General features: G+C 44.7%; 1 protein-coding gene across 4 annotated transcripts in view; it reads left to right on the forward strand.

The window, feature by feature from the left end:
• The first annotated feature begins 1,833 nt into the window (after positions 1 to 1,833).
• PHLPP2 (PH domain and leucine rich repeat protein phosphatase 2) overlaps positions 1,834 to 12,322 on the forward strand; it is a 75,002-nt gene continuing 64,513 nt past the window's right edge. The window contains exons 1-2 of one of the 4 annotated variants that reach the window (XM_002761126.7): positions 1,834 to 1,950; positions 10,790 to 11,076. In XM_002761126.7, the coding sequence (XP_002761172.3) occupies positions 1,852 to 1,950; positions 10,790 to 11,076 (386 nt within the window). In that variant the 5' untranslated portion in view covers positions 1,834 to 1,851. Of the gene's footprint in view, positions 1,951 to 2,095; positions 2,509 to 2,651; positions 2,786 to 10,789; positions 11,077 to 12,322 lie in introns of those variants that run through there. The other 3 variants (XM_035282700.3, XM_035282701.3, XM_035282702.3) reach the window with 3 other exon arrangements.

A 12,322-nucleotide genomic window follows, 5' to 3' on the forward strand; every position in this document is an offset into this window, starting at 1 on the left:
TTGGAAAAAAACAATAATTTCAAGGTGGAAGGAAAATCCAGGAGGCGGATGACTAAGAGCTTTTCCCCCATTAAACCAGACTCACAGTGACAAATCATTGACAAATCATTTTTAATGCATTAAAATGAGACCAAGAAATGAAGATTACTGGAGATTGGAATTTTGTTTGTACAAAGCTAACTCGTGTAGTGAGAAAGTAGGTCAGAAAAAGGTCAGAAACTGCAAGAGCCAAATTTGGTCCTGGCATTTAAACTATCTCCAAATGGTTATATATCTCAGATGGGGGACACAGACTGCCCTTTTAAATCTAAAAGTCTTGTACTAAACCTGCAATTAAAGTATTATCTAGACATACATTTAGTCTGAACAAGGCAAACTGAAGCAATGGATAATAGGTGATATATATATATATATATATATATATTACATCTATATGTGTGTGTGTGTGTGTGTGTGTTTGGAGACAGGGTCTCTCTGTGTGCAGGCTGGAGTGCAGTGGTGTGATCTCAGCTCAGTGCAAGCTCTGCCTCCTGGGTCCAAGCGATTCTCATGCCTCCACTTCCTAAGTGGCTGGGATTACAGGCGTGCACCACCCTGCCCAGCTCATTTTTTATATTTTTAGTAGAGACAGGGTTTTGCTATGTTGGTCAGGGTGGTCTCGAACTCCTGGCCTCAAGTAATCCGTCTGCCTCGGCCTCCTATAGTGCTGGGATTACAGTTCTTCAAAGGTCAAGAAATTACTGTTTTGTGCTGTTTAACTCCTTATAAATTGCTTGAAGATTCAACACCCTCTGTACGAGAGGAAGCCCTAAAAATCCACAAGTCTAGAAGCCTTCCTAGGAAAATTTAGGAGGAATTGACAGAGTACTTTCTGAGAAACCGAATGAATCTTCAATTTAGAACTTCAGAATTATAATGGCTACTATGAATCGCCGGTCTACAATAGGCACTTCGTATTCACTAAATCTTCATCATAACTATTTGGCAGATTTTAATCTCTATCTGACAGCTTAAAAACCAAAGGCTTAGATTAAGTAACTTGCACAGAGGTATAGCTCTAAAGAAGGGCAAAGCCAAGATCTGGAATCAGGCTGGCTGACTCCAAATTTGGCCGACTGGCCACAAAACTACCATCACTGCAAGAAAGAAAGAAAGAAAGAAAAAGAACAAAAGGAAAATAAGGTAACTTTGAAAAGTTTTTTTTTTCTGAATTATCCTTGCAAATAAATCATAAAAGGCTCACAGGCCATATTACTGCTTGAAGCAGAGCGCCAAATGCTCATCTCTTTGCTCCATGAAGAGGAACGGGATTAAAACGTGGCTGGGAGGGGAGTACGATGTCGTGTTGAATTTGCTTAAGAAGGTCGCACGCATCTCTGATAAAGAAAAGACCTTGTCAAGGTGAATATTCTCAACAGTTCGTTCAACGGATTGGCAAGTGAGGGAAGTTACAAGAGCCACCCTGGGCGGAGGGCACCGTCCTGGCACAATTCACAGGTGCAGGCGCCACCTGCCCCTTCCTCCTGCGGGTTTCTTAGAGGGCCGGGACAGCAGCAGATACCCCTTCTTGCGCCGTAGTCCTCCAAGCCTAGGGCGGCGGGCAGCGGAGGCTCCACACCCTGAGGTGGCGCCAGGTTCCGCTACGCGAGCTTCGGCCTCCTGGCGGCAGGGACGAGGCTCCGCGGCGCCCGGGCCACAAGGCGCCCGCAGCTACGCAGGTTCAGCGGGGCTGCGGGAGGGGCGGGGCTGGCGGGCCGCCGGAGGGGCGGGGCCGCCGGCCGCTCGCGCGCGCCGCCGAGGTTCCGCACGCCGTCGCGCCGGCCGGGCGTCCCTGTCCAGCCTCGGCCGCCCATGGGGGAGGTGGAGCCGGGGCCCGCGGGCCCGCTGGAGCCCCCGGAGCCGCCCGAAGCGCCCGCGAGTCGCCGGCCGGGAGGGATCCGGGTCTTGAAGGTGAGGCGGGCGGGCGGACGGGTGAACAAGCGGGCGGGCGGGCTGGCTAGGGAGGGAACACAGGAGGAGGGTAGAGGCCGCTGCCGCTGCCGCCCCCGCCCCGTGCGGGGGCTGAGGTAGCCAGTGACCCCCGCCCCCCGGCTTCAGTCAGTCGGCCGCCCCATACCCGGCCGGGGACGCCGAGGCCTCTGCGCCGCGCCCCCGCCCAGGCCTCGGTCCCCCACCGCTGCTCATCCCTGGCCGCGCGCCGCCCGCCTCGCAGGCCCACGCCTTCGGACTGCCGGCAGCCGCCGCCCACCCGGACCCTTAGTCGCTCCGGGCTGGCCTCTGCCTGCCTAGCCGCGCTCGGGACCCGGAGGCCGGCTTCGGGGGGCTAGAGGGCCGCCGGCTCCTGGCACTGGAGCGGGGCTGGAAGTACGCAGGGCTTTCTCCCCTCCCGGACACCTGAAGACATCACCTCAGCAGGAGGATGGCGGCGGCGATTGGCCGGCGCCGCGGTGGGCTCCGGGCCCTGCCGGGTGGAGCCGGCTCCTCCGCCCTCGGGGCTCGCTACTCGAGGTGCGGCCGGGAAGGACGACCCGCCCCGCTTGGAGCGAGAATCCCCGCTGGAGCTGCGTCGCGGGGACTCGCTGGGCGTGTTGCAGGAGGGAGGAGGGGCCGGGCCGAAAGGGGCATTCCTGCTCGCGGGAGCGGGGCCGACTGCCCAGGGAGACGGAATGGGGGAGCCGTTATGCAACAGGCAGCTAGCGGGGCTTCTCGGCAGGAATTGGGGGAGTGGGAGGATATGAAAACAGATGCAGGCAAGAGGGGAGTGGAACCTTGAAGGTGATGACAAGTAAGTTTGGTGGGGCGGCGATAGTGGGGAGAAGATGGTTAAAGGGAGGGGTTGTGGGAGGCTGACTGGGTGGAGTTTTTTACTGGCATTTGTAAGAGTTGCAGAGAAATTTTTCTGTAGGTCAAATATGTAAACTAGGTGTCCTTCCAGAGGTGGAATGGAATTCCTTCTAGAGTTCTGCATGAGGAATGCAGGATATGAAACTTGCCCGGTAGAAGGATGGAAAGGAAAGAAAATTTAGATTTGATGTGTTTCAAAAATACATTGCAAAATAATGAAAACATATGATGTTAAAAATACATTAAATAATAGTTTATTGGGATTGAGTTTGAGCAATACTTACATGTTATGAAGGTTGTTAGTATGATGTCCCAAAGATGGGAATGTGGAAAAAATAATAGAACATAGTGAATCTATGGAACAACATAAACTAGAACTCTGTAAAATATAGAACATTTTTTTGTGCTACTGCCTCTCAATTTTAATTAATTTATTTATTTGAGACAGAATTTCGGCTCTGTTGCCTAGGCTGGAGTGCAGTGACTCAGTCGCTGCAACCTCTCCCTCCAGGTTTCAAGCGATTCTCCTGCCTCAGCCTCCTGGGTAGCTGGGATTACCGGCGCGTGCCAGCATGCCCAACCGGTTTTTTGTATTTAGTAGAGACGAGGTTTCGCTATGTTGACCAGGCTGGTCTTGAACTCCTGGTCTCCGGTGATCCCCCCGCCTTGACCTCCCAAAGTCCTCGGATTACAGGCATGGGCCACCGTGTCCGGCCTCGCACACAAATTTTCTTGAGTAGCTGAGTGGTTGAATTTTGTGCCAAGTGATGTTGGAAAAAAAAGTAGTACAGTATTTGGTCAGTGTGGGGCTGAAAGAAAAAAAAGAAAAAAAAAGTAGTACAGTAGAAGATTCTCTGAATTGGAAACAGTCATCCCGCACTCATTGTGCTTTTTTTTTTTCTTTAAAAGACGGGGTTTCACCATGTTGGTCAGGCTGGTCTTGAACTCCCGGCCTCAGGTGATCCTCCTGCCTTGGCCTCCAAAGTGCTTGGATTACAGGTGTGAACCACCACACCCAGCCTCCCGCTCATTGTTTTCCGAAGATCCTTCAAAAACTTCATTCTTTTTTGTTACTCTTTTATACCTGATACCAAATCATGAACATCATTATTGTCAAATAATACAGATATTCTTCAAAAAGGCAAATATAATAAAGTCAGCATAACTTAGATGAGATCTAGTTCCACCTATCCTGGGATATTGGAAAATTTCCTTCAAAGTATGCTCCCAACTTATTTAGTGCATTGCAGAAGCATAGGTTTGTAAATTTTCCAGATGTTTTGTATGATTTTGGGTTTTTTTTTTTTTTTTTTTTTTAAAGATGGGGTTTCACCATGATGGCCAGGCTGGTCTTGAACTCCTGACCTCAGTTGATCCACCCACCTCAGCCTCCCAAAGTGCTAGGATTACAGGTGTGAGCCACCGCGCCCGGCTCTTTAATGCTTTTTAACTTAGCTTATAGAAGATATGAAGTTATAACTAATGTAGTCATTGTGTGCCATGAGATTCATTTTTTGGGGGGTGTTTAACAAAGTATGTATAAACAATTAATGCCAAACAAATTTAAAAAGATTATTTTTTAGAGACATGGCCTCATTCTTTCACCCAGGCTGGCGTGCAGTGGTGTGATCATAGCTCCTGAGCTCAAGTACCTCAGGCTTCCAAGCAGCTAGGACTGTAGGCACATGCTTCTCTAATTTTTATTTTTGTAGAGATGGGGTCTTGCTTTTTGGTCTCGAACTCCTGGCCTCAGATGGTCCTCTTACCTTGGGCTCCCAGAGCACTGGGACTACAGGCATGAGCCACTGCCCCCAGCCCAAAACACTATTATTGTTATTATTATTTTTTTGAGGCAGAGCCTCTCTCTTGCCCATGCTAGAATGCAGTGGTGCCATCATGGATAACTGCAGCTTTTATCTCCTGGGCTCAAGTGATCCTGGCTCAGCCTCCTGAGTAGCTGGGATCACAGGCACATTTTTTATTTTTAGTAAACCACCCTGTTGCCTAGGCTGGTCTTGAACTCCTTGGCTCAATGGCCCTCCCTCCTTGGCATCCCAGAATGCTGGGGTTATAGGCATGAGCCATGGCACTCAGCGCCAGAACATTTTTAAAGCACTAACATATTCTTCCTCTCCCTATTTCATCCTACCCCTCCACACCCCTTTCACAATATTTTATAACATGTATATTCCCAGAGATGAGTCTATATTGTTTTAAAGTTTTGAATGCAGAAATATATCTTCTACCTAAGAGTATTTCACATTCTTACAGAACTATCTGAATACGGAGAGTATGTGAGTGTTTGATAGTATATCACCTTTGAACTGATCGTTGCCCTCATAGATCACCTTTATTTTTAGAATTGAAAGTATAAAACTGGGCTGGGAACGGTGGCTCAGGCCTGTAATCCTAGCACTTTGGGAGGCTGAGGCGGGTGGATCACTTGAGGCCAGGAGTTCAAGATCAGCCTGGCCAACATAGTGAAACTCTGTGTCTACTAAAAATATTTTTAAAAATTAGCTGGTCATGGTGGTGTACTTCTGTAATCCCAGCTACTTGTGAGGCTGAGGCAGGAGTAGCGCTTGAACCTGGGAGGCAAAGGTTGCAGTGAGAGCTGAGATTGCACCATGGCACTCCAGCCTGGGTGACAGAGTAAGATGCTGTCTCCAAAAAAAAAGTGTGAAACTAAAGCAGTGGGTACTTAATTTGTGGCTTACCCTCAAGACTTTTGCTTTCTAGAAAGACTTTTTTTTTTGAGACAGCATCTCCCTCTGTTACCCAGGCTGGAGCTCAGTGGCATGATCTTGGCTCATAGCAATCTCTACCTCCTGTGTTCAAGTGATTCTCCTGCCTTAGCCTCCAGAGTAGCTGGGGTTACAGGCATGCGTGCCACCATACTTGGGTAATTCTTTTGTATTTTTAGTAGAGACAGGGTTGGCCAGGCTGGTCTTGAATTTCTGATTTCAGGTTATCCTGCCCGCTTCGGCCTCCTAAAGTGCTGGGATTACAGGCATGAGCCACTGTGCCTGGCTAGAAAGATTTTTAAATCTTAAATATGCTCTTTGTATAGTTGTTTGTTGTAAGAGGTGATTGTAATTGTGTTGTCTTTTAAATAAATTTGTGATAGCAATTTTGTAAGACTAAGGGGAAAATAGTTTTCTCAACCTAGCAGTTTCAGTAGAATGGTGATTCTAAAAGTTGAAAGCACCTCACAGGACAGTGTCATCTGCAGTCCTGGCTGTTAAGGTTTTTTCCAGCAGTTACCTGATGTGTTAAGCAGTGGAGCAAGACATTCTTGAGAAGGAAGCACTAGGTAATTCAGCAGTGGCAAATACTAGCTAAACAGTCCGTCTAGATTGTTGCTGTAAGCCTTTGCTTGGCTTAATATCCAGGCCTTTTAAGTGCCCATTGGTCAGGTTTAAGAGAATGATGTCTACTGAAGTAACTCAGCAGTTTATCTTCTTAGGGTGGAGTATATCATGTAGACAGGAGGTAGATCCTTTAAGGTAAATGATGGCCAACAGTGTGTATATTTTGTTTTATTTTTATTTTTTTAATTTTTTTTGGAAATGGGGTTTCACAACATATGTTGCCCAGTCTGTTCTTGAACCCCTGGCCTCAGGTGATCCCCCCACCTTGGCCTCCTGAAGTGCTGGGATTACAGGCTTGTATGTTTTGATAATGTAAAGTTCCTTAAGGAATTTATAATCTAAGAGAAACCTATATGCACTAAAAATGGCTGTTAAAAATCCTCACAGAATTAAAATCAGGCCTGGTGTGATGGCTCATGCTTGTAATCCCAGTACTTTGGGAGGCCAAAGTAGGATTGCTTGAGCCCAGAACATCAAGACCAGCCTAGACAACATAGCAAGACCCTATCTCTAAAAAAAAAATACAAAAACTTATCTGAGTGTGGTGGCATGTGCCTGTAGTCCCAGCCACTCTAGAGGCTAAGGCTTTAGGATCACTTGAGGTCAGGAGTTCAAAGCTGCATTGGGCTGTGATTTCGCACGCTACTGTAGTCCAGGCTGAGTGACAGAGCGAGACCTTGTCTCAAAACAAACAAAACTTCCTGGGGTCTTCCTTGACTTTTCTAAGATTTAGAAGGTCATTAGTTGACTTTGGAAAGCTTTTCTGCAGAAAACTTTTTGTTCGTTGTGTGGAACAGTGTCTCATTGTTCTTTCTTCTCCACTGAGTGCAGAATGCAGAGCTTTGTATAAATGTTGCTGTACTGTGTGGAATACTGTTTTCAGATGGTCTGGTTAATCTTTCCCAAAGATTAAAAAATGAGGAATATTTAAACTTTGGCAGTATTTAACTGCTAAATATTTAACTATTAGAGGTATTTAGCTATTCCGTGGTTAAAATTATTTAGTAGTACAAATATGATGGTCCCTGTGTTTATGCAGTTAGCACTTGAAAGCTCTTTTGTTCTGTGATGTTCAGCTTTGAGAAAACACGTTTGATGAGAAAAGAGAGATCTAGTTCTCATTTGTAGCAGGGATTTATCCTACTTCTCTAAAGTTAGAATCAGTAATCCTCATGGTTTTGAATAGCAATGCCTAAATCCCCAAGATCTGCAAAATGATCAGTTTTCCTGAGTTATTATAAATTTAAACAATAAAGCCATTCTCACTCTTGTTTTTCTTTCTTCCCACATGGAAATATCTGCTAACTTTTCATTTCTCTTTCTCTGCTTTCTTTAGTAATGTGTTACCCTCAAATAATCTTAGTAATTATAAAAATAATATTTGCTGTATTTATAGATATTTCTATTTTCCAATGAGGAATACTACTGAAAGTATTTTATGTACTTGCATTCACTTTGCGGCTGCTGCAAAGATGTAGGGTTCTCTGTAGAAATGGGAATTTTTGGCCAGGTGCAGTGGCTGATGCTTGTAATCCCAGCACTTTGGAGGCCGAGGCAGGTGGATCACGAGGTCAAGAGATAGAGACCATCCTGGCCAACATGGTGAAACCCCGTCTCTACTGAAAATACAAAAATTAGCTGGGTGTGGTGACAGGCGCCTGTCATCCCAGCTACTTGGGAGGCTGAGGCAGGAGAATTGCTTGAACCCGGGAGGAGGAAATTGCAGTGAGCTGAGATTATGCCACTGCACTCCAGCCTGGGGATGGAGCAAGATTCTGTCTCAAAAAAAGGAGGGGGGGATTGTTTTCCCCCAGGTTTGTTCAACTTCTTGCCAGAGCTAATTGGACTAAAGTACAGATTGGGAATTAATTTCTGTGATGTCAGCTGAGTTCTACAAACATTTCTGTGTCACCCAGGTGTTAACATGCTAGAAGTGGAAGAGGGAAATACCAAATAAATAATTAAAACCCATTGTCATAGATGTAGTGTTAGAGGTATACTCAAGGAGAAGAAGTTCTTCATTCTCTCTAGGTAATTCATTAATTCTGTCTCCTAAAAATGTCTGATAGTCATCAATTCTGTCTAGGGGGAATGGGGATGGTAAATATGGAAGGCTCCATAGAGAAGGTGATTCCTGAGTAGAATTTTGAAGAACAACTTGTCATATGGATGAGATGGAGAAGGACATTTCAGACAAGCCACAGAATTGTGGTGTACTTGGTGTGTTTAGAAAGGTACAAGTAGTTGGATGTGATTGAAACTTGGAGTAAAGGGCATTAGTAGAGAATGACACTGGAGGAGTGCGGCTCTGGAAATGTCAGTGGAAACTTCTTTTTTATCAAAAAGAACAGAAATAGCCCATCATAAAAATAGAGCACTCAAATGCTGGTCTTTAGAAGCTTGTTAAATTACCTGTAGAAATTGTTTTTGCTTGGAGATAACTTCGCAATATATGAATTTCACATACCTAGATTATCAAATGTGACAGTAATTTTTTTTTGAAACAGGACAGGAATAGAAGGTATATTTGTGCCGTATGGAGTTGATACTACACTTGGCTTACTAGGGATGTAAGGCAAAGGGGTAGGACCCTAGAGAAACATGCATTTTCATAAGGAGATATGTACAAACATGTTTATTACTGGATTGTTTCTAACAGTGAGGAATTGGAAGCAAACTAAATGCTGTCAACAGGAGAGTGGATAAAGTTTGGTGTATTCGTGTAAGGGAATATTACTCAAATGAATGAACTAGGTATATTAACATAGTTATGTCTCTAAAGCAGTATTGAACTAAATAAAATTACAGGATGAAACATAAGTATTGTTAAGGATTAGAGATGAAGTTTAAATTAGATAAGACAATACTGTGTATGGTTATAGATAAATACATTTATGGCAAACATTGAAAATTCACGGAATGACAAATACCAAATACAGTAGTCTGTTTCTGGAGAGGGAAGAAGGGGATGAAATTGTGGTAGGTACCAGAGAGCTTCAGCTGTATATGTAGGAATGTATTGTACACAATTTTTTTAGAATAATGATTTGAACTAAATATGTCAAAATATTAAAGTTTATTTTTTAATTTTTATTTTTTGAGACAGGGTCTCCCTCTGTCACCCAGAATGGAGTGCAGTGGGGCACAATCTAGGCTTACCTCAACCTCCGCCTCTCAGGTTCAGGTGATTCTCCTACCTCAGCCTTCTGAGTAGCTAGGATTACAAACACATGCCACCACATTTGCCTAATTTTTACATTTTTTGTGGGGGGGGAGATGGAGTTTCGCTGTTGTTACCCAGCCTGGAGTACAATGGCACGATCTCGGTTCACCACAACCTCCACTTTCTGGGTTCAAGAAATTCTCCTGCCTCAGCCTCCCAAGTAGCTGGGACTACAGGCGTGCACCACCATGCCCAGCTAATTTTTGTATTTTTAGGGGAGACGGGGTTTCACCTTGTTAACCAGGATGGTCTCGATCTCTTGACCTTGTGATCCACCCACCTCGGCCTCCCAAAGTGCTGGGATTATAGGCGTGAGCCACCGCGCCTGGCCAATTTTTTGCATTTTTTGTAGTGATGGGGTTTTACCATGTTGGCCAAGGTGGTCTTGAATTCTTGACCTCAAATAATCCACCCACCTCGGCCTCCTAAAGTGCTGGGATTACAGGTGTGAACCACCTTGCGCAGCCTAAAGTTTCTTTTTTTTTTGAGATGGAGTCTTGCTCTGTCACCCAGGTTGGAGTGCAGTGGTGCTATCTTGGCTCACTGAAACCTCTCCCTCCCAGGTTCAAGCAATCCTTCCACCTCAGCCTCCCAGGTAGGTAGGATTGCAGGCATGCGCCACCATAGCTGGCTAATTTTTTTGTACTTTTTAGTAGAGATGGGGTTTCACCATGTTGGCCAGGCGGGTCTTGAATTCCTGACCTCAAGTGAGCCACCCGCCTTAGCCTCTCAAAGTGCTGGGATTCCAGATGTGAGCCACTGTGGCTAGCCAAAATATTAAAGTTCCTGTTTTTGAGAGACAAGGTCTTGCTCTGTCAACCAAGATAGGATTGCAGTGGCACAGTCACAGCTCACTGCAACCTCAACCTCCCAGGCTCAAGCTGTTCTCCACCTTAGCCTCTCAAGTAGTTGGGACTTTAGGCTTGTGCCACCATGCCTGGCTAATATAACTTTTTTCGTTGTTGTTTTTTGTAGAGATGGAATGTTGCCATTTTACCCAGGGTAGTCTTGACCTCCTGGCCTCAAGCAATCTTCTCATGTTGGCCTCCCAAAGTGCTGGAATTATAGGCCTGAGCCACTGCAACCCACTGTTATTCTTGACATGTTTCTGAAAACACAAGAAAAACAGAGAGGCAAAGAAGATGATGGATGGAGACATAGACAGCAGTAAAGAAAATTAAGTTATCTGAGTTATTACAAATGAGTGTGACAGATGACGTGCTCCACAAAGGAAGGGGATACTTGAGCAGAGTGTTGGGGAATATAAAGTAGAGAGGTGGGGTGAGGACTGAAATGTCTAATTCAGTCAGATGTTCTAGCTAACAATTTCTTTCTCTTGATATTTTTTTAGAGAAATATGAAACGCAATGGGAGCAGAAATTGTTTGAATAGGAGAAGTAGGTTTGGTTCTCGAGAAAGAGACTGGCTAAGAGAAGATGTAAAGAGAGGCTGTGTTTACCTTTATGGAGCAGACACTACCACTGCCACTACAACCACCACCACCTCCTCTTCTTCTTCCTCCTCCTCCTCCTCTGACTTACATCTCGTCCTTTGCACTGTAGAGACACCAGCATCAGAAATATGTGCTGGAGAGGGAAGAGAAAGTCTTTACTTACAGCTTCATGGAGACCTGGTCAGGTGAGGTCTCAGTTTTACCACTCTAATTCTGCTATTTATATTATTTATAATATAAATAATATGTATTTCTGCTTAGAATTGGACTTTAGGATATTAATTCTTCTGGAACTGATGTTGACTACGGACTCACTGGGCTTCAAGATTTGTCCTTGGAAGGCTGACTTTATCAATCTTGAATTTAAAAACTATTGACAAAGAAATAGTTGAGAGTTCTTTCATTTGGCAGATATCTAAATTTAAAATAACTATTTTAAAAGTTAAATTTTTTTGGCTGGGCACCATGGCTCACACCTGTAATCCCAGCACTTTGGGAGACTGAGGTAGGTGGATCACTTGAGGTCAGGAGTTTGAGACCAGCCTGGTCAACTTGGCAAAACCTTACCGCTACTAAAAATATAAAAATTAGCCAGGTGTGGCGGTGCAGACCTGTAATCCCAGCTACTCAGAAGGCTGAGACATCAGAATCTTTTGAACCTGGTAGGCTGAGGTTGCAGTGAGCCGAGATCATGCCACTGCACTCCAGCCTGGGTGACAGAGCAAACTCTGTCTCAAAAAAAAAAAAAAAGTTTCTTTTTTTGAAAAGTGTAAATAGAATGAAATTTTTAAAGAGGGTGTAGAGTGAGAAGTACTTTGCTCTTTCCCATTCCCCAACTACCCAGGCCTGTTCTTGAAGATAGTTATTACCAGCTTCTTATGCATCCTAGGGATATTCTATTTAATTATAAGCATATATGTGCCCATGCATGAATATGTATATCTATATTATAAATTTTATTTATTTATTTATTTTGAGACGGAGTTTCACTGTTATTACCCATGCTGGAGTGCAGTGGTGCGATCTTGGCTCACTGTAACCTCTGCCTCCTGGGTTCAGGCAATTCTCCTGCCTCAGCCTCCTGAGTAGCTGGGATTACAGGCACGTGTCACTGTGCCCAGCTAATTTTTTGTATTTTTAGTAGAGACGGGGTTTCACCATGTTGACCAGGATGATCTCGATCTCTTGACCTCATGATCCACCCGCCTCAGCCTCCCAAAGTGCTGGGATTACAGGCTTGAGCCACCACGCCCGGCCCTATATTATAAATTTTAAAACTAATGTCGCTATATGCAACACATTGTTGACTTAATATCTTTTAGAGATCTTTCCAGTTAATATTTATATAAATGTCATTTATTTAATGGCTGCAAGAGTGTTCATTTAATTTTAACCAATCTTCTATTAATGGACATACAAGTTGTTACCAGT

This window comes from Callithrix jacchus, chromosome 20 (genome assembly GCF_049354715.1).
Source record: "Callithrix jacchus isolate 240 chromosome 20, calJac240_pri, whole genome shotgun sequence".
Taxonomy (NCBI): domain Eukaryota; kingdom Metazoa; phylum Chordata; class Mammalia; order Primates; family Cebidae; genus Callithrix; species Callithrix jacchus.